General features: G+C 40.1%; 1 protein-coding gene across 1 annotated transcript in view; it reads right to left on the bottom strand.

Annotated features, from left to right (window-relative positions):
• The window catches only part of lama2 (laminin, alpha 2), a 199,125-nt gene that overhangs the window by 128,598 nt on the left and 43,875 nt on the right, over positions 1–26,652 (bottom strand). Inside the window, exons 4-14 of the mRNA XM_079645313.1 lie at positions 17,475–17,526; positions 16,299–16,489; positions 12,047–12,226; positions 11,302–11,391; positions 8,852–8,969; positions 6,414–6,592; positions 6,061–6,160; positions 5,586–5,643; positions 4,511–4,613; positions 4,201–4,341; positions 1,911–2,075 (exon numbers count right to left, since the gene is read on the bottom strand). Of these exons, the coding sequence (XP_079501439.1) occupies positions 1,911–2,075; positions 4,201–4,341; positions 4,511–4,613; positions 5,586–5,643; positions 6,061–6,160; positions 6,414–6,592; positions 8,852–8,969; positions 11,302–11,391; positions 12,047–12,226; positions 16,299–16,489; positions 17,475–17,526 (1,377 nt within the window). The remainder of the gene's footprint in view (positions 1–1,910; positions 2,076–4,200; positions 4,342–4,510; positions 4,614–5,585; positions 5,644–6,060; positions 6,161–6,413; positions 6,593–8,851; positions 8,970–11,301; positions 11,392–12,046; positions 12,227–16,298; positions 16,490–17,474; positions 17,527–26,652) is intronic.

Raw genomic sequence — 26,652 nt, 5'->3', positions numbered from 1 at the left:
CACATTAGCAGGAAGAGATACAGTGGAGCACGGCTTACATCCAGGGGTAAATCGACTGCATTTATAAAGCCCCTCAAAGCGCTTTTATATAAAAAAAAGTCAGCATTAACCGATCCACAAACATATACACTGAAGCTGAGCCTGCCATATAAGGTGCAGCTGGCACAGGGAAACACACTTTTAAAGGTATCCTATTATACTGTTTTTCATCAATATATTACAGGTCTCAGATATATACAAAACATGTCTCTGAAGTGTTTGCCTCCAAACACCAAACAGATCATTGCAGCATTACCCATAATCCCCTCTGTTTCAGCCCTGTTTCAAAAGTGCTGATTCTCTGTCTGTTGCTTTAGATGAAAATAAGGAGCCCCTCCCCATGCCCCTCTGAGAGAGATCTGGGGGGGGGGGGGGGGGGGGGGGGGTACCTTGGTTGCTGATTGGTCAATGGTTACACAAGCCAAAAAAACGTTGACATCATAAAGTGGCCAACATCTGATCAGCTTATTTTCAGACAGGTTTTTATATAAATGGACAAAAAGTGAGAGAATCTTTTTTCATGAAACTTTCAGTACTTTCAGTGTCTCTTTACACAGAGGGGATTGTGCATAATAGGTGACCTTTAAACATTCACACACCATTGGCGATGCCATCAGGAGCAACTTGGTGTTAGGTATCTTTACCAAAGGAAACAACGATTGTTAGACTACCACAATATCTCACAGCCACAGTCGCCCACACAGGGGATTTCCTTTTAGATCATAAACCTGATTTGGTTTTATATTCAATCCTGTCTTAATGATGTAGCCTCATGTCAGATTTGTGGTGTTTTTGCCTGTCATTGATGTCATTAGGCAATTAGAAAGCCAATGTTTTTGTCAGTTAGCAGAAACATATTTGGACAGGGAGATGAAACTTTAGATTGTACATCATCTTTATGTTTTAAGTGTAATCAAACACAAAACCAAACTACACAACTGATGTACTACTGTATAGTGACCTTGACAAGTCTGACAGCTGGTGCTACACCTTCGATACATCCTTGATAAAAAAAAGAAGAAGTGCAAAGTCGTTTTCTTTTTCAACACCTCAGTCCTAAGCAGATACAATTGTGTGTTGTATGGTAATCACTGGGGAATGTAGAGCCTTTATTATTCCAACTTTCAATATGAACTGATTTCGCACGAGATATATTAAATTCAAATAAGGCTTTTTATAGGAGGACAGTGGTGTATTTCAGATTCAAAGTGAATGGAAGCAACTACAGGAGCATCCGACCTATCTAATAAAATCCAGTCTCTGAAAATGTATTATTCTTAAGAAAAAATGTGTTGTGTAGAGAGGAGGTGTTGTTTACTTTTATGGCTATTTCTGAGGCAGAACCTTTTGTACTTTTAGGCACTGTGTGATATTACTTTGTATTGTATTCATCCTGCATTGAAGGAATGTATTTTTCAATACACTGAAAACTTTCTGTAGCCACTAAAGCTTTATTATGACTGAATACTATGCATGTGTTTTTTTAACTATGAATGTCAAATAATGTAAGTTGTAATTAACTTATCGTTAAACATAATTTGCTGTCATGTAGTTGTCAGTGTTGATCAGAATTGTATAGGAAAATCTACACACAAAAACTGTGACAGTATAATTAGGATAGTCAAAATAAAATCCACCCTTGATTATTTTTAACTTGAACTCAGATAATTACAAATTAACAACTGGATTTGTAATTACTCTACAGTACAACCACTACATTTACATTTAAACTGAAGTGGAAGACTGACAGTGTGCTCAAAAGGAATACATTATGTAAGCGGGAAAGCATTATTCTCCAAAGCAAAGGTTATTATTTACAGACTGCATGAAAAATATGTGTTAATGGATACGAGTGTGTATCTGCATCTCACCTTGTTTCCCAGGTATAGCTCAGGTGCGTTCCAGTAGTACGCTGAGCCGAGGTCATTCACAACGTCTGAGTGACGGACGCTGAGGTATGGAGGAGTCTGTCTGTGAACGGACCACACTCTTCCTCCTGTTTCTCCAAGCAGGTGCCAGCCCATCAGAGTGGTCTCCTAAAACACCAGAAGAAGAAATGTGTTTCACTTTCAGCTCCTTCTACTGAGAAAACAACAGCTTGTATTCTTATATTGACATTAAAAGGCTAGTATTTACTATAAATAGGCTTAGACGATGGGCCACTGCATCTCATTTCAAATGTAGTTGCAGCTGTTTAAAATGTACCAAGAAGTAGCATAATAATATATCCCACAATGCTCTGGTCATTCTGTAAAGACGTTTGGATAAGGTCGGACACTTTGCCAGCTGCAGCAAAGGAGTTAGCTTTCAACCTGTTACAGTATGCTAGTGTATGTTCACCTACACCCTTCGCCTACACACTAAGAGCAACTCATGTTGGAATAAAGTTATGAAGATTTCAGTGTGTTTGTTTAAAGCATAATCACAGAGTCTCCAACAGAACTGACCTTCATGCATAAATACAATTTCATGCTTGTTCAAATATGTATCCATACTGTAGCAGTCTCCAATCATGTTCAACTCGTTTTAAAATCTGAAAAGCTTTAATTAATAATGGCCTGTGGTCAAATTTTTAAAAATAATTGCAGCTATAATTGTGTAGCACATTCATTCTTAAATCACTACATGTTATGCTATCTTAAGGTCCCACCTGATCGAAATGTGAAGATGTATAAATAAAAATATGTGAAACTGAAAATATGTTTAAAGATGTTGTATTACATTTCAGCAAGGGAGTCTTCCAACTGATACCTAAATGTACTTTATTTTTTCTTAACTCCTGAAAGTGTGTGTGTGTGTGTGTGTGTGTGTGTGTGTGTGTGTGTGTGTGTGTGTGTGTGTGTGTGTGTGTGTGTGTGTGTGTGTGTGTGTGTGTGTGTGTGTGTGTGTGTGTGTGTGTGTGTGTGTGTGTGTGTGTGTGTGTGTCAGACACACATCTGTCATTGCAATTAACCTGACCTTGGCTTCCCCTTTTGAGCACACACCCACACATTCACCCACACCCACAAACATACACACACAAAAACACCCACAAAAACACACACACACACACACACACACACACACACACACACACACACACACACACACACACACACACACACACACACACACACACACACACACACACACACACACACACACACACACACACACACACACACACACACACACACACACACACACACACACACACACACACACACACACACACACACACACACACACACACACACACACACACACACACACACACTCTATCGGTGTCTAAATCAGGGCTGTCATCCTGTCAACGTCTCCTCTCCCCGCCTCTCTCACCCCGCTGTCAGTCAAAAACTGTTTTCCTCTTTTCACCTCTTCTCCTCCACCTCGCCTCTTGTCTTGTCTCCACTTTCCTCTTTCCAGTCTTGTCCTTTGGCTTTCTCTCCTTCGCCCTCTCCTCCACTGTGCTCCATAACTATCCATTCTTTTAAATGAATATCTTGTAAATATGTGTATTCGCTGAAACACTTCATGCCCTACTGCTACTACTATTGCTCATTGACGCAACAAGTGAAGCAATGACTGCATTCCCATGAATGAAGTATGCTATTCCATGTATTCACCTCAGCCTTGTTATGGATCACATGATGGCCATAGGCGCGGCAGAGAGTTGACGTAATAGAAATATAAACAATAACCGCTGTGATTTTGGCTCATTTTTGGAGCAATAAAGAAACTGAGTTTGGTCTTTCAGCAACGAAATAGGCTGCGTATCTCTGCCCACTTCTCCCCTGTGTTAGCCTGCATAGTGGTAGAAACACAGTGTACTGGAGGACGTCATATGAGTCTAGAGTAGCTGCAAAGAATGATTCATATCTTAAACTGCATTGTTATTTGTATTTGTGTATTTTGACATGTCTTATTCTATTTAAGGCTTTTTAATGCATGTTTTTAAATGTATTTAAATGTCATTTCATAATGTGTTTCTGCTGCATACCTCTTAGTGCTCTGAATGTTTTCTTGTAAAGTACTTTGAATTGCCTTTTGGTTGAAAGGTGCTATATAAATAAACTTGCCTTGCTTTTTCAGGAATAGCTAACAACCTTTTCACAATTAGTATATGATAAAACTCAGATGAAGACACATAGATATTGGCTGACAAAGTGTCTGTGTGCTTACATTGTGATAGGACCATGTGGAGGACGAGCACTGGCTGGAGATGCCCATACAGGAGCATTTGTCGCAGCCTCTTGGATTGTAACCTTGCAGGTTGAAGAATCCCAGTTTACAGCGGTCACAGTTTCCTCCCTCCACGTTTTCCTGCAGGACAGAAAGACAGAGGGTACATCAAAAGTTTAAAAGCCTGCCCTCAAACTGACGTTCTGAGCACAAAGCATGTTATTGCAGTGTTAATGTGGTGAAGATAATGATGACAGGGCTAGAAATGTTAGGGCAGTGCCATTATTTGTGCGCATAAAAGTGTGAGTACCTTGCACACACACGGTGTTACACACGGGTCAGCGTTGGTGCTTCCCTCCACACTGCAGTTACAGCGCTGGCAGGACGGGTAGCCCATATAACCCACAGCACACCTGGAGACAAATGGGTTTAATAACAATAATAATGATGAGTGTGACGAGTATTAGAGAGGTCACAGGGTCAATTATTCGAACAACCGCCGCGTCCAACCTGATCTGAGCCTTCAGTGTGCAACAAACAGCTGACCTAGCACCACAGGTGGCGAGCATGTGTGTGTAGTCTCAGAGGAAATATATTAGAAATGACTCTCTAATTAAGAGAGAAAGTGGGGTCAAGCGAAGTCTATTAAGAGGGCCTTTTAAGAAGTGATTTTAAAGACGATGCTTATGCGGTTGGCCTGATTTGAAGGCAGGTCATTAAAAAGTTTGCCGGAGAAGTTGTATAAGCTTTTAGATTAGATCAGATTACATGAAATGAGACCCACAGGGAAGTAGATAGTTGCAGTAGGGGAAAAAAGAAAACACAGACAAGCAATTACAGCAAAAACAGATATTGATAATATAATGAGTGATAAACAATTCAAGATAAAGCACTTTGTTGAAAGTTTAACATTTTATTTGTTTTAATTTGAGTAAGTAAAACAAGGCTACCTTTAATGGTAATAAGCTGCGTTTAGGTCCTGATTTTTTTTTTTGTATAAGTTATCAAAAGGTTTCCATGTTGCATTCAAGGAAAAACAAATCAAATAGATATTCATTCCATGTCCAATTCCTTTACTATGTGCAAAGCAAAAACCATGTGTGTCATATTAAATATAATTAAAGATCTCGATAGAAACTTTCTAAACACTAATTGGATCAGACAACAGCTGAACATGTTCTGCTCACCTGTCACATAGTGTCTGTCTCTGTTACTGTGTGTGTGTGTGCGTGTGCGTGTGCGTGTGCGTGTGCGTGTGCGTGTGCGTGTGTGTGTGTTTGGTGTGTGTGTGTGTGTGTGTGTGTGTGTGTGTGTGTGTGTGTGTGTGTGTGCGTGTGTGTGCGTGTGCATGTGCGTGTGTGTGTGTGTGTGTGTGTTTCTCTCACCTGTCACATTGCAGACCCCCAAAACCCTCCTTACACCGGCATGACCCTGCTGGCTGAACTGTCAGTCAAAAACACACACACAGACACCAAAAAACAACATTGTGAGAGAAACAGAATGGATATCTCTTGGAAGTGGCTGCAACCTAAAATAGCTCCTATTTCTAGACATAAAAATGTAAAAAATACAAAGAGGAGTACAAGTATCTCTAATATAAATAGTATTTGTATTCTTTCAAAAATAGAGTGTGTTCAATAGTGTTCAACAGCTTCTGTGGACAGGGTGAACTAAACTAACCCAAACCCCCATAGGAAATCAAGCAGGAAGGAATCAATGAAATGTAATTGAAGTAATCTAAATTAAGATGGGGGTTTGAGTAACTCTAATTGTTCATCTACTATATCCAACATGAACAATAATCAGAAAGACGATACACATAAGGACAGAGAGGAACACTTAAAAATGATCTTAGCATACGAGGCGTAGCTTGGCTTGAATCCGGGACACATGATTGGCTGATAGAGCCATGCGGGTCACATGAGCAGGGGATGCAGGGGTCCTCCTCCTCAGCGCTCACCTGGGGAGGAAAACAATAATTTCAAGATGAATGATGTAAAGGCTTTAGTGTCATATGCACAATAGCTACAGCTTCATTTTAGAAATACAAATCTCAAAGTCCCAGGCTCCTGCAGTGCAATATACTATATATTTAAGACTTAAGAAAAAAGAATAACTACAAAAGGACGGTGCAAGGGGCATCTTCACAAACACTAAGTTGATCATAACACATTATAAAAAAAAGCAGAGGTGCATGCATATGTTTAACGTACCTCGGCGGGTCTGTAAAATCCCGCAGCACATGTCTGACAGTTGATTCCAGCTGTGTTGTCGTGGCAATTGATACAGACTCCGCCCCCTCTGTTTTGACCTTGGACATTCAGGCTGAGTGACAGGTCTGCTACCGTCTGATTAAAGTAGCACTCCTCTGCCTTATTGTGGCAGTTACACTCTGAAAACACACACACACACACACACACACACACACACACACACACACACACACACACACACACACACACACACACACACACACACACACACACACACACACACACACACACACACACACACACACACACACACACACACACACACACACACACACACACACACACACACACACACACACACACACACACACACACACACACACACAATGACGTGTTAGTGTTGTATTGACTGCAGGATTGTTGCCCCAGCTTTCCTATCCGAATACGGAGCTTGAAGCAGGGAGGGCCACTCTTTTAATCCATTTACTTCTTCCACGTAGTTTACAGAAACATCAAACCCAGTTCTGAAGACAGTGCCCTGAGGTGCACACACTGACCCTGAGCTGCGTGTTATCTCCACGGTCCAGAGAGGAAAAAAAGTGGGTCTTTTCCACAGTTTGATTGTGAGTGGGTTGCCTAGCATTAACTCCGTTTCCTCCTCACCAAGTTTGACATTTAGTCTTTAAAAAAGAAAAGCAAAGCATTGTTCTGTGGACATGATAGAAGAAGGGTCACATGGATCTCTTGGAGAAACACATTATGATGTTATGAAACACTGTGTAGTTTCTCAGAGGGTTTATGATACTTTGAGGAAGGATTTCATTTCTGTGGAAAGGAACACTATGATGATAGTGTTGACAGTTCCATTAGGGGGAATAACAGTAGTGGAAATCTGCGCATAGGCCACTTTATCCCCGGAACATTTCAGAGCCCGTTTCCAGGTCTGATCTCAGACTTGGCTCAGCTGACCTGTGAAGCTGTTTGCTGCTGCTGGGCTTCCCTTCTGCGCTGCTTCCCCTAAGACGCCCAATTCCAGCTAGGCCTTCATCCATCTCCAGCATCAGATGGCTTTAAACAATCACTCTGAACCAGGCTGTTTAACCCCGGGTGTGTATAAACACCACGATGTGTCACTTGTTGCACTTTAGTAGCCTGTGTATTATTCACCCTTAGAGCTTATCCTAATCAAGCTGTTGTATTTAAATGAATAATATGGGGGAATACAAACCTTAGGAGACAGCATATCTGATGATGCATGACTATAAATATAATCATATATTTTGGTAGCTCCTAGAAGATTTTTGACATTCACCTACAGTATTCCATCTTTTTTTATTTACTTTTAGATGATCATTTTGTGTTGTCTATGTTTTATTTTAATATCCATATACACACTCTGTCTGTGAGAGAAATCCTTCTTCTGTTTCTCTCCCGGAGGTTTCTCTCATTTCCCCCCATTAATTGTGGGGTTTCTTGAGTGTTTTCTTGTATGCCGTGAGGATCTAAGGACAGAGGATGTTTTATGCGATACACACTCCAAATCCACCTCGACAAATATGCCATTTTCTACATTGGGCTTTAAAAATAACATTTGATTTGATTTGATATATTTTCATAGATCAGAAACGTATAAATGTTATCATATATCCTTACATTATAATAGTTTATAAGTGTTTTTTCTTGCCAGATTTGCTCGTGGCACACATAGAAAATTACCAGACGCACAAACTTTTGATAAAGATAGCAGAAATCCCAAATGATTAACATGGACACCAACAAAGAAGACGGGGTAATGCAGCCATTTTTGCAACCCTCTGTAAGCATTGGTTGTTCAGCGTTCTGAGGCACTCTGATTCTGAACGGGCTGAAGTCATTGCCTCCTTTATGGTGCTGTCAGGACCTTTAAAGTCGTGTCACCTCAGTCCTGTTGTGTCAAGGCAGGAGTAGCCGTTATCAGGTCATGAAGACTACAGCCTGTTAGAAGGAGTAGCCTGTGTGAAATAAAATGAAGATTGCATGTTGTAACCATAGTTTTATGATGACAGGTAGCCTCTAACTTCCTCGCCGTGCTGCTACATGGATGATGAAGGTTAATGGATGCTAAGGTGACTTTTGATGGCTTTATACAGTCTCATATCAAAGACTCACCCTGACCTGATTGGCAGGCAAGAATATTTATTTCAGTGAGCTCCTTCACAGTTTCATAAAGTCTGGGGTCATATAAACTGAAGGTGTGTGAAGCTGTATTACAGGCATGTTGTCTATTGACCTTTGTGGGTACATATGCTACATTATAATAAACAATCTTGGCGCCTACAGTACCATAAGAAGTCTGGAAAAGCATTAAAAAGTAGAGAAAGTTTAAAAAGTGAGTGCTGGTTTCTAGAAAAGTAGGAGTTGTGGATAGTTGTGTGCAATTTTGTGTGTGTTTTCCTTACTTTCACAGACATGTCGAGTCACGAAGGTTCCCGCCATCCAGGGCTGCTGGTTGTAACCGGGGCAACAACGATCACAGCTTTCCCCGCATGTGTTGTGTTCACACTCACAGCTGAACTTCTACACACACAGACACAGATTCACAAAAAAATACATGAGTAAAAGTCAATTAAACAGATATAAGTGACAGTGTTTACATAAATGGACGCTGACTTAATTAGAAGGCTTAGCATGGAACAATCTGAATCATCGTCATATTGTGATCCCAGTGAAACCACAAGCTGTCAAGTCTCTGGTGGGGGGGAAATATCATTTTAAAAAGTTGGACCTTTTGAAAAGCTTTTCACATGCAGTACAATTGGAATGATCCACTTCATTTTTACCACATGCTAGTTTAAAATGTAGGTTTCCAATCAGCTGTTTGCTAAACATCTGAGACACATTTGCAACCCACGGCTCTGTATATATATTTTTTGAAATATATATTTTTTTCTTTTTTTGTAAAGTGTATGTGGTCTCAGAAATCTAGGTAGGCTTTAATTTGAATACTAAAATATGTGATTTCAGTCTGAGATTGTAAGACTTAACTGTGTGTTCAATGTCACAAACTTCCCTTAATTGTTGTGGTTTTGGGTGGGTGATAAAGTTATCTTCTTTGTGTGACTTTGTGTGAAAAATAGAGGGCAGCACACAAGTAATTATCAATATGCATGGCCTATTGAAAACCTATCAAACCACACTGTATTCACAGGAGAGCCAAAGGCAATAAAATAACTTAGTTCACTTTCCAGATTGTCAGTGGGTAGCAAATGGGTTCACTACAACTCTCCCAGGAGAGACATATGTTCAAGACTAAACACAGTCGAAGCAGAATGAAGCAGGACATCTGCCAACTTGGAGGTTCAGTAATTCAATTTAGGACTTTCTGTAAATTGGTCGATGTGAAGAGGCTGCCAGATTTAACTGAGAGGAGAGCAGTACAATAGAAGAGTGGGAGCCACGTTTGGATTGGTTGGCACGAGTGGCTTTGCCCCTTTTATCCGAGACGCAGCGCTACAACTCCGGCTTCTGGCTTCCTTTGTACTGAGCGTGCAATCTGAACAAATGTTCTGCAGACGATCATCAACAAATCATCTCGCAGGTCTTCACCTCTTCTGCTTCCTGAACGTCTGCCCAGGATTTTACTGCATGGATGGATGAACTTGTATCAAAGGAAAGGAGCTAAGTGTCTTGTGGCCACATAGGGCGAGAGAAAATCTCTGCAAAACTCATATTTTAGACTGATATATTAAACAAGTACAAACATGGTTTAAATATACAGTATGTGCTTATAAATAAAGATGCACAATCTGTTGGACCAAATACTGCATATCCACGCATTGAGATGACCCCTTCAATTTGAACCCTGAAAAACTATGTTGGTAAGCAGTTATATTTATATATATATAAGTTTTTTGCCATTGTTGGGACATGTCTCTATGGTAATAATACTTAGTTGCAGAGACCTTATATATGCTTTTATATTTAATACGGTTGCAGAGGGACATACGCTTGACAGAAAATAAAATGGAAGAATCTTCAATGTAATTTATTATTACTGAAGCACGTTTGAAGATATAAGCAGATCGTAGCTTGTTGTTTACAGTTAAAAATACATTATGGGTTTGCTTTTTTTCAGTGACTTTAAAATACCTCTTTCATATGGCCTATAGAGAAGGGAATAAGAGAGGAGAAGAAACTAGAGCACTGGAAACTGGATCAGTGACATCACTTATTGTCAGTGACATCATCACCGAGGGACCAGACACCAGTGTCACATCTGAGTTAGTCTGCATGGGTCAGCCTCAGGACATGTAAAGGACCCAAGAGTATGTGTGTGTGTGTGTGTGTGTGTGTGTGTGTGTGTGTGTGTGTGTGTGTGTGTGTGTGTGTGTGTGTGTGTGTGTGTGTGTGTGTGTGTGTGTGTGTGTGTGTGGTGAGCTAGAAAGAGAAAGATCAGGTGTCTGGTATCAAACACTCCACCGTTTGAAGTGACATGGGAGACAACGCTTCACTGTGTCACCTGTGTCCCTTGCAGACAGCCAGTTACACACGCACACACACACACACACACACACACACACACACACACACACACACACACACACACACACACACACACACACACACACACACACACACACACACACACACACACACACACACACACACACACACACACACACACACACACACACACACACACACACACACACACACACACACACACACACACACACACACACACACACACACACACACACACACACACACACACACACACACACAGTTTGATACAAAGCGGTAGATAAAAAGCTGGTGCCCGAGGTGGCTCTGTTCCTCAGTATGAAGAAGCTCCATTACCTCGTGGTATTGTTAAGTGGAGTGAGAGAAAGACAGTTAAGTATTTTACCTTAGTATCAGTGTTGAGCGGACAAGCTTTGGCGTGGCCGTAACAGATACACATCCCTCCCACTGAGATGTCCTTAATGGAATAATAGTACTGAAAAGAGACAAGGTGAGAAAAGGAATACCACCACAGTGTTAATGAGCATCGTAAAAATAGGATATGTTATCTCACTGGGGTGTAGTCTTTAAAAAAGCAAAGCCTGACTGAAGAAATTATGCCGCAATAGTAAAACCACATCTGGTGATTTGTTGAACAGCAGTAATGGTAAATTGCTGAATCACTTTACAATTTGACTTTTATTCATCCACTCACGCTCACAGATGGCAGCGGGCTAACATGTGGCCCGGTGCTGACCATCGGGAACAATTTGGGTTCAGTGTGCAACAATACTTTGACATGTGGATCGACCCACTTTACCTCCAGAGCTGCAGCTGCCCACAGTCTGCACAATGGCCAACTCATCTGACTCAAAAGTTGAACAATGAAACGCCTCAATCGAAAAATAAATGAGATAATTTTGTAATTTTACAGTGGATTTTTATACAATTATATTTCAATGACAGATATTTAAATTACATATTATTGTTAACATAATTATTAAACGTTTGACTGTTGTACAATGAGCGTTTGACTGTTGTACAATGAGCTTTGGCAATACTGTGTTTGTGACATGCCAATAAAGCTTCTTTGAGTTGAATGTAATCATAATTTCAAACAAAGAAATATATGAAAAAGTGTTGAGCCTCACCCTTCTCGTCACGATGGCATCGACCTCCTTCGGGTCACGCTGAGTCAGAGTCATGAGGTCGGCGTTCAGCGTTCTGATTCGCTGAAACACCAGCCTGATGTAGCGGGCGGAGGTGAAGTTCAGCAGGGTCGGGGAGGGGTCGTCTGCACTCGGCCGGCCATTGATCAAAGACGCGTGGATCTATAGAGAGAGACAGGCGAGATGTGACAGCAGACTTAAACTGAGCCACTGTGATGAGACACACATTTAAAAGGCGCTTTTCGTTTCTTGCAACTGCAGATATTAGAGAGTAGAAGCAGTTAGAAACGTATTCAGTGTAGCTAAGAAAGAACAAATACAGAACAGATTGGAGGACGATGAGTTGCAATAACATATTTGTTACAGGATGTGTCGTTTATTTTCAAAAATGTAAAAAAGACTTGTTTGAGCAAAAATAAAAAGTCTAAAATGTGGAGTTGTTTTCAGTATTTGTACCAAGTCAAATGTCACGATATAGTAACTAACGTTTCAAATATAACACCTTTAATTATAGATATACACGTTTCAAAATGGCTGAGGAAAAAGAGAAGATTTTTTTTGCGGTTCTGTTGTGTCAGACATTTTGCCACAGAGATTCCCAATTCTGATTGTAATGTGTTTGTTAAGACCATCTGGCGATACAGTACGGCCAACAGAGGTGATTGGAACATGAAAAGACAAGATAATGTTGTTAAGAAGCAGAAGAACAGGATGTGTCTTTGCAAAGATTTTAAGCGAAAAACCTGAAGACCCTTGATTGGCTTTTTAGCTTTTCAGCCATATCTAACTGAAACCAAACATCTACTCAGGGAAACATAGAGTGATTTAAACTGAGGCAAAGCATTCAAAGGAAACACAATAACAACAATGCAGTCATTTCCAATTCTCCTAGGAAGACAACATTGGTATGTGGCACATCTGCACAACTACAGCAATGTTTGCTCATATTAAATTGAACGAAAGAAATAGACAATTTGAATTCTAACAGTGTCGCTCTAATGTGCTAAATGCAGGAGAAGAAATAAGAATCATCTATATTCTGTATCACCAATAATGATCAACAGGCAGTCGCATTACAAGGAGTGTGAGGTCCTGTCTGTCTGTCTGTCTGTCTGTCTGTCTGTCTGCTCGCCTGTCTGCCTGTCTGCCTGTCTGTCTGTCCGCCTGTCTGTCTGTCTGTCTGTCTGTCTGTCTGTCTGTCTGTCTGCTCGCCTGTCTGTCTGTCTGCTCGCCTGTCTGTCTGTCTGTCTGTCTGTCTGTCTGTCTGTCTGTCTGTCTGTCTGTCTGTCTGTCCGTCTGTCTGTCTGTCTGTCTGTCTGTCCGCCTCTCTGTCCGCCTGTCTGTCTGTCTGTCTGTCTGTCTGTCTCTCTCTCTAATGTGGCCAAAAGCAACATTTGGGAGCTGCAAAGAAGTCTTATGGAGAGCACCGTGTTCGGTTGTGTGTGTGTGTCAAGGGGGAACACTTGATGGGTGCAAGCTGCACACTTGGAAGTAACGAAGGAGATGGTTGTGTGTGTGTGTGTGTGTGTGTGTGTGTGTGTGTGTGTGTGTGTGTGTGTGTGTGTGTGTGTGTGTGTGTGTGATGAGCGATGGGGTGACATTGTGAATGTGTGTGCGATGCTGTGACACATCGCCTACGACTCATTATGATTTCACTGTGATCAGACGGCTGGGGAGCTGTCAACCACACACACACACACACACACACACACACACACACACACACACACACACACACACACACACACACACACACACACACACACACACACACACACACACACACACACACACACAAACACAAACACAAACACACACACACACACACACACACACACACACACACACACACACACACACACACACACACACACACACACACACACACACACCTCTGTCGTTGCAGCTCTTGACATCTCCCAGCTCGCACCCCCTCTAGCGCTCCCCCGCAGGACACAGACACACATGCATCCAGGCATGTGCGGCACACACACATACACACACAAACACACACAAACACACAGCACCCATGTAAATGTGTATAAATATTCAGACAGGCGTCTACAATTAGAGGCCTGTGTGGAAGATGTAGATGCGCGATTAGTTTGTTTTCCCTGCATGTGTGTATGTACGCATGTGTCTGCTTTTGTGTGTTCTTTTTCTCTTCATTAATGTCAGTAATCGTAGGCTTGCCCTTCAGTTCTTACTCGGTGAAATCACTCACAGCTGATCAAAGCAACATAACAGCAAACAGTTGTGTGCATATGTGTGGGTTTTCTATCAGTGACTTGAATTACTGTATATAAATATGTGTGTGTACATTTGAAATGTTCCTACATTTTAGACATGCCCTCATCTACTGATTTACTTGTATCCTGCTAAGATAGAGTTGTATCTGGTGTCATGAGTCAAGCTTCTTCTAAGTTCAATTTCAAAGGTTCACCTTATTCTAATTTCCACTCCTGTTGTAACATATCGTCTCGTTCCCAACAGTTACTCACATCCAGTCTGTCTGTTGCCCTCAGCCCTTCCCGACATGACCTGATAGTCACCTGCCTGCACTCCTAATGTAGCCCTCAGTCCTCCTAATCACTCACTTAGTATGTACACTAATTCACAAGATCACACTTATTCTCAGATTATATTTTCCGCCTCATAGCCATAAAGTGCAAGTCTGAGCCCGCCCCTGCCTGCCTTATGACCACTTTTTTTAAATGAAGTACAGGGAAGAGATACATAAAGAAAACCACAGTATGAGATATCAATTACAATTCTCAAAAAAAAAAAAATGCCTTATGATCTTGGTCTGATTTTTCTACTGCCGGATCTTTTGTGTTTATTTTGCTTTCTGAAAGACTAAGAAAACAGCTTTGCACTTCACATCAACTTATATTATTTGCATCCAGATTTTTGGTCCTCATTACAAAAACCTAATTCCAAAAGTCTGGATGCAACTGGATCAGACCATTCACATGATAATGAAGAGGTGTAAATGTTTTGCATACAAGCTGAAACTATCTTTACTTTTATATGCATTTAAAGAGGAAAGTGCATCACAAAGATAACATTCTTGCAATACTACAGAAGCTGCACTTTGTCTAGTTGTTCCCATACCAGTTTCTGGTAAATCATGTTAAAGGTCCCATGTCATGGCCATTTCCACTGATCATAATTCCATTGTTGAGGTCTACTAGAATAGATTTATATTGTGCAATTTTCCAAACTCACTTTGGTTTCTCAAACAGCACCTCTGTAAACTACGTGTATTCACTGAATTTCACTCTCTGCCTTTAACGTCTCGTTGTAGCTCCAGTAGCTCCAGCCCCCACCCTCCCTGTGAGCACAGTGTGCTCTGATTGGTTGGGACGTTGTGAATCGCGCTAAGCTCCGTGGAGGTGTTGTTTCCTTGTTTAGCGATAAACAGCCAAACACAGCCAAACTCACCCTGAGCACACACAAAGTCACAGCCGAAGTAAAAACAATAAGTGTGGCTTGATATTGAGTAAGACAAAGGTTTATAGGTTGATAAACGCTGTGAGAATGGGTCTGCAGAGAGAATTTCGCCGCGATCCCAACAGTCTGTTATCAGCCTGCAGCCAGGGAGGAGAAATCAGCAGAGCTGCCTGCACTGAGTGTGTGTGTGAGGAAGTCCGTGGATTGGTCAATTTGGACCAATCAGCGGGGGCTTAACGTAACGGCTCCGCGGACGTAACGTAACGGCTCCACGGATTGGTCCATTTCGTTCCGGATAACGCATGACATCATGCGTTACCCGGAAGAATCAAATGGACAATGACGTATCTCCAACGAGGCGTTTTGGGGAGGTCTTTTCTGTGTTAGAGTTTTACTCGCTACAGGGTGTACTTTGAGGGTTTGTGACTCTGCATAAAAACCTTCATAACACAGAAGGGGACGGGTAATAACCAGAAAAGCATGACATGGGACCTTTAAGCCATTTTAACCTCGCCAGTTTGAGATCTAAACCAACCTAAATCATTCTTAAAAAGCATGACACAGTCTAACTTAATATAGTTCAAGCAGACCATGCACAATGTAACTTATTGTACTCTACACGCCTAGTTAAAATCTCCCCAACCTCATTGAACTTGACCCACTGCTTCCCATCCTGGGTCAACTTAACCCATTGGCACCATTTAAATCAACCTGAATCCAAACAAAACTCAACTACAGATTACTGCGGCAGTGTAACAACTTCTGAAGCTATAAGTGTTACCTCTCCGTTCTCCAGTGGTTGGATCTTTGAATAAAAAGACGTGCAGATAACTTCATCATCTCGGGTGTAGGATGGATTTCCGGTCCGCGGGTTGATGTTGAACCTCGTCAGGCACTCTGTGTCTGTCATGGCGTAGTACTGCCAGGGGTCAAAGGTGACGCCATCTATTGAACGCTCTAAGATCCAGTTACCTGTGGACAAAAATATGATGAAAGAATGATGATGAAAGGCATTAAACGTGTGATATGTAGATGGGAAATTATCAATAACAGAATGATGGAGGTCCAAGATGTGCTCAGGTCAAACTATTTAAAATACATAGAAAATTGACAGAACATTCAATTCTACATATTTATAAATAGCCTGGACCGAAAATGTGATATTCCACCTCCTGAATCGATTCAATGGATATTCTTTTTTTTTTCCATCCAAGAGACAATCAGACTGCATTTACCAAAGAAAAAGTTCCTGTCCAACTTTGTAAGTTTAGGTAAATGAAGGTTAAACCATTTATTTTTATAACAATATATGAAAACGTATAAATTGCAATAAAAATAGATACTTAAAAGAATGTCTCAAAACTGCGAAAGTAGAAAATGATGATGAAATTCGTATAATCCAAAAATCATCACTTTATGTTTTTGTTTTTCACAATACCTTTGGTCTATTTTTATCTGTTAGAAAGGGCCTTTTTTCCATTTGTCCAGCACAGTTTCACACATGTTCCTATTAAAACCCCTTAATATAATAAAAGCCTTTTCGTTACACCGTAATTGAGCATCAACAATACATGCAGTCACAAGAGAGTTAATCATAGCAAAGCATAGCATTATGTATAGACAATAACTTCATCAGGATTACTGGTATTTTTTTAAGCTGGGTTTTGACCTCAAAGAAACTTCTGCACATAATTAAAAAATACAGAGTAGAGTTCAAATTCATTTTATTGAATGGGATCTTGAGCTTCCAAATAATTCTCCTTGGGGCGGATCACGGGCTCAAAAGGCTGTAATTACCTTATCTAACAGTCATAAAGCAAACAGGTCTGTAGCTGGCACTTTAATCAAACAGTCATTGTTTCATTTTATAATCACAGCAGTTATATTACGTTATATTACCACCTGAAACAGCAAGTGGCTGCCTTAAATACAAAAAACAAAGAAGAGGAAATCTTACCTGGGCGCGGGGAGTTGGCTGCCTTTATGATCATATAGGCTATCTGGAAAACCTTAAAAACACAGACAATAGACCGAGTTAAAAATTCACCAATAACCGCAGGGAAATCTTTTACCTGCAGTTTTAATGACACTGGATTTCCACTGAAGTGTCACTACACTTTATGTCAGAGTTAATCATTGTTATGAAACTAGTCCTGGTTTTTATTACCGTTGTATTCGACCTCAACCAGTATGTTTCTTTTTGAAAACTTTAAGTAAATTTAAAAAATGCTTTAAAAAAGGATTTGATTGGTTAAACCTACTTTACTCACTTCCTTGTCACACATGTTCTAGCTGTCTGAAATTAAGAGTGTTTATTTTATTTATCTCACACACACACACACACACACACACACACACACACACACACACACACACACACACACACACACACACACACACACACACACACACACACACACACACACACACACACACACACACACACACACACACACACACACACACACACACACACACACACACACACACACACACACACACACACACACACACACACACACACACACACACACAATGTAGGTCGCCCGTTCCTCTCTTCACAACCCCGTCTCTCACCCCATCCTCGTTCTCTCTGTTTCTTCTCGTGATGTGGGAAGCAGTGTCACATTGCAGCAATTAGAATAGGGAGAGATCTACCAAGTGTGTGTGTGTGTGTGTGTGTGTGTGTGTGTGTGTGTGTGTGTGTGTGTGTGTGTGTGTGTGAGAGAAAGTGAATTTCAGGGTAACCTTAGAGCAGTCATTCAAACCTCCTACAAAGAGTCAATGTTACCTGTATTCTGGCCACGGATGGGATTTTGTGTGTGTGTGTGTGTGTGTGTGTGTGTGTGTGTGTGTGTGTGTGTGTGTGTGTGTGTGTGTGTGTGTGTGTGTGTGTGTGTGTGTGTGTGTGTGTGTGTCTTCTTGTGTCTGGTTCTGTCTGTGTGTGTGTAAGAGAGCTCTCAGTGGTAGCTTGTAATATACTGACAGCTTTGGGACAGCTAGGCAGCTCCAGCAGCTAAACATAGATGAACACAGCTAATGCAATGTGAGTGTGTGTGCGTGCTGGTCAGTGTGCGTGCGTACGTGCGTGTGTCATATTTTGTGTTTTGATCAGATGTGGCTCAGACAAAGGAAATGTTTTGCCCATAAAGCTCGACCCAGCATCATCAAATAAACACCAATAAGCGTCCTTCAATAGATCACACGGCTGGTAAATAATTGTGATCTTGCATTAATTACATTTAATGTCTGTTGGGTACATTTATGGTAAGTTTGTTTCATGAACAGATATTTTTCTTAGCCTTTCATATATCATTTAATTGGCTAAATTCACTTTTTGTTCAAGTGAGTTTTGTTTATTTTCCACACAAAAAACCTTAACTTTGAGTAAAAGAGTGAAACAATGTGAGTCATTTAGCCTCAGATTAAATGTTGCCTCTTACTCTACTTTATTTGTGCATTGATGAATAATTCTGTGGTTCTAAAATAAACTGACTCAGATCTATATTGCACTTGTGTTGCAGAGGAGTGTGGCAAATGTCTATAACGGATACAAAAAAGCACTTATCTCGAGGTATGACAAGAGTCTTCTATTCTACATCTCACAAGGGGTCTTAAAAACTCAATACCATATACATTATTATGAATTTCCAAATAGTTGTTAGGCATTTATTGAACCAATATTATATTACACATTTAAAAGGAAATAGTCATGAGGGGAATGACATATTTTCGGCCAAATGAGCACTTAAAGTGTTTATTTGAATGATAATCCATCCATCTAAACCCTGTGTCCAGTATGGTTGTGATGCCCACTAACAAATGGAGTGTGAAGAATCCATTTTGTGTGAGCGTGATTTGGAAACACAGTGACAGCGGTTTTACTGGGCAGCTGGTGTTTACAGGCCATTCACATGGAAACATGTTAAAATGTCTTTGGCCTGATAAACTGGCATCAAACCCCATTTCCAGTTAGCGCTCCAGCTAATTATAAACAGGATTTGAAGCACAAAAGATAGATCAGAAATTAAGTGGAGGAAGATCAGAATGAGAAACATAGAGAAAAAAAACTATTCAAATAAATGGGGTTTTCAGACAAACAATATACAGACACACAGGTGGATCTGCAGTCAGAGCAACAGACGTGGTATGCAGACTCGTTAACATTTACTGTCACTTCAAGAGAAAATGTGTTAACATCTCGCTGGACTAATAAAGTAGCTTTTGGCCCCGTTCAAAAATATCTGTGAATCATCCAACATCCCTGACTGCCAAGCTGAGTGCAGGCAAGCAAGCTGCAGATATTCACAGGAGCCACACAGTCATCTCATCTCGACATCGCTCTGCTTTTCCACTGAGCTGCCACTAAAAACAATTTGGGGGAGAGATGCTGCAGTGCTTTTGAATGACAGTCTCTTGACAGTTCTGCAGCAAACACATTAGCATAAAGTTCAATTTTTAACCAAATTGCAGGGGAAATAATGTGAGATAATAAAAACAACGGGGAATTCATTGTGTTTTCCACATTGGTTCAAACAGTGGACACGCTGCAGTGCGGACGCAGACGCTGGCCTCTGGATAAAACGGAGAAATGTACTGATGTTTGAACAGCCAATTGCAATCCATTCTCGTTAAGTCTGCCTCTCTGTCTCAACTGCCCAAAAACACAGTTAGACTCACAAATAAAACAAACGTGCACAGGAACACGCTCGCTCACAGACTTGGTCGTAATTTAGCCTTAAGCTTTTTAAATGGGCTTTTAGTTTGCACAAAACACCAGATGCTGCAATCTCTCCCACATTCTTGCTTTGGCCCGACACTCTGTCAAACGTAGACCAACAAAGTTACATTACAGCAGATGTTTCATTTTTCTTCTTTGAGTAATGAATAAAAACAATTTAGTCTGCCGTTTAAAGCTCTCACCAGGTCTTTTTCTCAAATCCCACTTAATTATATTAGGCAAAAAGTGAGGAAAAAGCAAGATTGTCTTCTAGTTTAAGGTACTTTTCCTGTGGTAATGTACAAAAGGAAATGTTTAGCACACATTAGATGAATATATCATTCACAGATTGTCATAAAGATATCACTATGGTGGGTAAAGCTTAACCGAGTCCTCATAAAGACTGATTTTGAGAACCAGTGGACTCAAACATCCGCCTCATTAAGCTGTTTGTCGACTGCGATAAAGTGAACCGCAATGATTCCAAGTTGAAGAGCTAAGGTGTAAAGCTCCAATATTATGTGATCTTAAAAATGTAAATAAATGCAAACATGAATTTGTCTGTTATTGTTTTTCGTTTGCTCATATCCAATACCCACTACCCACTTCCACCCATCTGTTCTGAAGCTTTCTCAAGCACAATGCTGTTTTTATGAATATTAAAATGAAAATGTTTTTTATGGACTTGATAAGGCTCTCTCTGGTTGAGTCATTTTGATCAATGCGTTATAGGCTTACACAGTTACATGTACATAGTGGTCATAAGATAAAATAAATATCAATATGCATGTGTGCCTGAACAAGACTTGAAACATTATGCATGTAACAAGTGTGTATTCATGCTAGTCATTGTGTGTGTGTGTGTGTGTGTGTGTGTTCGTGTGTGTGTGTGTTCGTGTGTGTGTGTGTGTGTGTGTGTGTGTGTGTGTGTGTGTGTGTGTGTGTGTGTGTGTGTGTGTGTGTGTGTGTGTGTGTGTGTGTGTGTGTGTGTGTGTGTGTGTGTGTGTGTGTGTGTGTGTGTGTGTGTGTGTGTGTGTATTTAAGAGCTGTGGATAATGTTGGCACTTTGATTGCCATGTTCTCCTCCCGCCGTCAGAGAACAGACGTTGTGCTTCATTTGACGACGTAGAACAAAATGGCCGTCAATCAAACTGACGACTTCATCTCCATGATAACTGCAATTTAACTGAAACCGGTATGAAGGCGACAAATGGTTGTTGCCAAGGAAAGCGAGTTTAACCCCTCATGGTAAAGAAGTCCAAATAATATAACTGGTCATTTCTTGATCGTGATAAATGCTTAAGCTTAGGGCGACTTCAAACTTCACACATTGGAGACGCACAGCCGAAAAACTGTGTTTGATACGGACAGACTGGAGTTATAACACAGCCCAGTAATTACAAAAATATTGTAAAAAAATGTTTTTTTTTAAATGTAAAAGACTGTTTAAACCTGTGAAAGAAACCTACTACAAAAATGAAGAACCTAAGCTCTTGTGAAGTCAAATAAATGATTTTCAACCTCATTCAACATTTCTCTCTCTGCAAAGGACTTTTACTGTGATTGTCAATTGAGATGCAAAATTACAATTCAAGAAATCATCAAAAAAATATAAGGAACATACACAGAGTTCAACAGTCTCTCAAAAACACAGACACTCACACACATGGACCCTCAGCTCCCACTCTCTCATTATTTAGTCTTTCCATCTAGAGAGGTTCAACAATAACAAGAGAGGAAATGAGGGCGGTGATGTCACAGGCGATAACCACACACACACACACACACACATATTTCATGTCATTTTCTGAGTGAGATGACTGGGGTCGCAAGGGAAATTCAGAGAACTGGAGGGTAAATAGCTTTCCGTTGGTCTGATAGCGACTCGCACACATACACACACAAAAATCACCTACTGTGGAACACACATGTTCACACACACACACACACACACACACACACACACACACACACACACACACACACACACACACACACACACACACACACACACACACACACACACACACACACACACACACACACACACACACACACACACACACACACACACACACACACACACACACACACACACACACACACACACACACCAACATTTATGGAAGCCTGTATAAAGGCGATCATTGCAAATCAGGCGTGAGGCCGATATACTTCTATTTTGATCAATACAACATGCATAGTAGTGTTAAACTGTGTTATGTGATCAAAGGACATTTCGTTGTCTTTCCCAAGTCCAATTTCTGTGAAATATATTATATAAATTAACTAATATATTGAATTTAGAGTACTTGAATTCAATCAGACAACTCATCCCTTCATGAATGGTATACTATAATGATTTTAATACTAATCCTGAAGATCTTTTGTTTTTCTTTGGGGGAAACAACAAGTATGGTCATTGAAAATAAGATGAGCCTTTTGTCAAATACAAAGCCTAATGATTACAGCTTTAGAGTCGATGGAAAGCTTCTTCCGGAAATAAATGCACATAATATACAGTATGCTGTGAACACGTCAAAAGCGGCCAATGACGACTGTTAGAGCCGAGGCGGCCCAGTAGGTGGTCATTGAGAATAAATGTGCCATTATTAAAAAGCTTTTAAGAAACCAGATCCTGACAAATGGAACATACTGAATTTTTTTTTTTCATACACTCCTCCTTATCGAGCTGTCAGCATATATAATGAAATGCTTTTGTTCATATATTTTATACATCTCTATGTAAGTTTGACTGTGGCGAGAATAGTGTGTATCAGGATTTCAGCGTGCATAGAGTTTAAGTGACAGGTGTGAAAACATGTGTTGGTGCTTCTGAGACCATTTAGAAATGTGTATTTATATTCTGTAGCCTCACCACAGTGGTGAAAACTGTGATTGATGGGCCTGAAGCCATTAACATGTCAAGGTGGCTGCTCTTCTACTTCCTGTCCAGAAATACAATTATATTCTACGTACGTGCTGGTTGGCATAAACAAATAAATAATGAATAAATACAATTAATCTCAGGCTTACTTTTTCTTAATGAAATGAAGCACAAATATTACAATATTCACTTAAGATTTTAGCTTTAAAATGACAAAAACTTAAATCAAAACTGTTTTTATTTCGTTTTTTAAATGGTAACCATGCCATCGGGAGCAACTCAGGGTATCTTGCCCAAGGATACAGGGCCGGCCCTGACCAATTTGCTGCCCTAGGCAAGATTTTTGCTGGCACCCCCAAATTAAAACCTATAATTGCACACTAAAACCATTATTTAAAAAAAAGAACAATTTCACATAAACCTCTGGTTTTTACTGCGGCTGGGGCAGTTCAATTCGATTTTTTTTTGGGGGGGTGTGCCATAGTTTATGGGCGCTGTATGCAATATATGCGTAGTTCTGTTAGTATAAGATAATAAGACGTACTTTGTTGATCCAAAATTGGGAAATTGTGTTTTAAAAAAGTAAATTAACAAAAACAATGTTTTTACATTTCTAACTTTTTTTTATTTTTTTTATCCCCAATATTCGGCGCCCCCTATGGGTTGATGCGCCCTTAGCCTTCGCCTATACTGCCTATGCCGAGGGCCGGCCCTGCAAGGATACATCGACATGTTGGTTGCACGGGCTGGGATCCAACCCACAACCTTCTGCTTGAGAGACGACCGCAGTCCCTCGCACCCACAGTCACCCATTAAAATAAGTATTCCTTTTTTGTCGTGTTTTGTTTGTTTGTACTCTAACGCACTGCATTGTCCCTAATTCTTTATTGACTGTGAGTTTATATATTTATATAATAAAGAAAGATAACTTTTAAGCAGTATGATGTCATGTGTCACAGAGAAGCCTGTAAAATGGTGTTTCACAATAATAACAGAGTGGTAAATGGACTGCCTTTATATAGCACTCTTGTCCAAAGCGCTTTACAATTTGCCTCTTACCACCTATTCACATCTGAACTGGCATCAAAGTGCTTTTTAATGAGCTGTGGTTTGTGTCGTATGTCTCATATTTCGTCCCTCATTTCTATTTCGCCATTACATGTACCTATATTCCTTTTATAACTCTCTTTTTCATGATACACTTAACGACAGAAAAGATGGGAAGGACACCAAGATATTGACTTAGATTCAACTTTCATACAGAAGTTTGAGAATGAGCCTTTGTCCAGGGAACCCACAGATAAGCATAAGAGGCCGTATCGCTCATTTTCAGGTTTATATTTGTGTTTTTGCATCTGCTGTGAAATGTTTCCATCACTTTTAAACTAAAAAGCACATTTTCATAGGCTTCTATTAATAAACCGATGGCTTCTCGTGAACTGAAGTCTCACACCCTCATTATTTGTATTCTCAAGACGTCTATGTAATTATACTCTGGCGGTGTAATCTGTTTAATCACACTTCTAAACTAAACTAGATGTCCTAAATCTCCCATGCCAGTACACAGACCCTTAATCACAGAGAATCCTGCCAAGCGTTCCAAATCATAAATGGAAACCCAATTATTTAAAGGGTGACAAGCATGTTTATGAAATGATTGATAGCTAAGTTGGTTTAACTAATTTCAGCACTGCTGTAATAATAGCAGGTAGTTTAATTCCTTGGATGACAAAACCTTTGTTCAATAATTAACTAATTGCTGTGATTGCAAAGCGATAGACAGCATGCAGCGTGGTGTGTTCATGTTGTTTAAAACTAAGACTGGTTACAGGAGCAAAAGCCTGAAATTGGTAACACAAGATTAAGGAAAGTCCACTAAAAACTACTAAAAATGCATTTTGACCATTGTATTGTGCATTTATTTTGTTAAGTAAATTTGTTGAAAACTCATGCACATTTTGCAGATTGCATTTCGTTGTGCAATGACAATAAACATGAATCTTGAATTGGTTGGCATTGCTGTCATTTGACCAGATATAATATATATATTAACTTATTAGTTATCTATAATTCAATGTTAATATAGAAATGTAGCCAACAGACGTTTGTTAGGGGCCGTGATGCTGATGATTGGCAGCTTTACCTTAAATCTTGGTAGGGCTTCTAGTCATCTTTAATTTTCTTTTTTCAATTACTTAACAAAAAATATGTTATAAACTGTCACGAAATATGAAAAGCGAAGCTCAAGCCCAATTAATTTTTCAAAAGTTGGCAAATCCAAAGTTGTTACTTTTATCATTTAAAGAAAAGACTGAAAAATAGAACATTCAAACTGTAAAAATAAAAAAAGCTGAGATATGACTATTGGTGATAAAACTATCTTGGTGATATCTAATGATGAATGAATGTCACGGGGTCAAATCCAGCGGCCACCTGGTCTTGCTGTGTTGAGACAATAGGTTAATTTGAAATTGAAAATTGTCCATATGGGGGGGTGTAAAGTGTAAGTGGTTGTCTGTACACGTGTGCTGCTGCAGGCTGATCCAGTGTGTGTGTAACCTCCAACGTCTCTTACATCTTCTAAATGTATTTTTGGTAGAGATGGCAAAAGTACACACATCCTTTACTGAAGTAGAAGTACAGATACTCGTGTTTAAAAATACTCTGGTAAAAGTAGAAGTACTGACTAAACTTCTTTACTCAAGTAAAAGTAAAGATCTTTGAAATGTACTTCAGTAAAAAGTACCCATAACTAGCAGCTGTTTTAAAGAGTACCTGACCTCCCTTTATATTAATAGAACAATAATGTCATTGTTAGCAAATGAATGTTTCCATACTGAACAACGGCAACATGACAACGTTTTCATTGGTCCCTCTTCTTTAGAGAAGACCAGGAAGTGATGGATACACGGGTCGTGTTCAAATCAATAGGCACGCAATCACTCTAAATAATAATGATCACGCCACCAAACACACATTCAAACTAAAGGAACCAGCCTGTTTGGAAAATATAAGAAGTAGAAAGTACAGGTATTTGTGTTCAACATGTAAGAAGTAGAAAGTACAGGTATTTGTGTTAAAAATGTAAGAGGTAAAAGTAAAAAGACGTCAGAAAAATAAGTAGTGGAGTAAAGTACTGATACCAGAAAAATGTACTTAAGTACAGTAACAAAGTATTTGTACTCCACTACTTCCCACCTCTGGTTTTTGGGAAGTTCCTTATTTTCTTACGGCCCGTCCACACAGCGGCTTTGGAAAAAGCTTGCCGGCGGGCGTGTCTGAAGCTCGACCAACAACCAATCACATGAATCTCCCTCCCCTGACACACAAGCAGCGGTTTGATTGGCTAGAGCTTGTACTGGCATATGATTTGATTGGCTGACGCTTCCACCGAAAGCTTCAGAAGCTTCAAAAGTTGAACATTGCTCAACTTTTGCAGCCTGAAATGCCAGGAAAGCTCCGCTCTGCTTCCCACAATGCAGTTCGGCGAAAAGTAACGTCACACCATTCAAAGTGAATGGGCAGAAG

The sequence above is a fragment of the Notothenia rossii genome (genome assembly GCF_949606895.1).
Source record: "Notothenia rossii genome assembly, chromosome: 8".
Lineage (NCBI taxonomy): Eukaryota > Metazoa > Chordata > Actinopteri > Perciformes > Nototheniidae > Notothenia > Notothenia rossii.
This window is presented reverse-complemented; position numbering and strand designations above follow the sequence as displayed.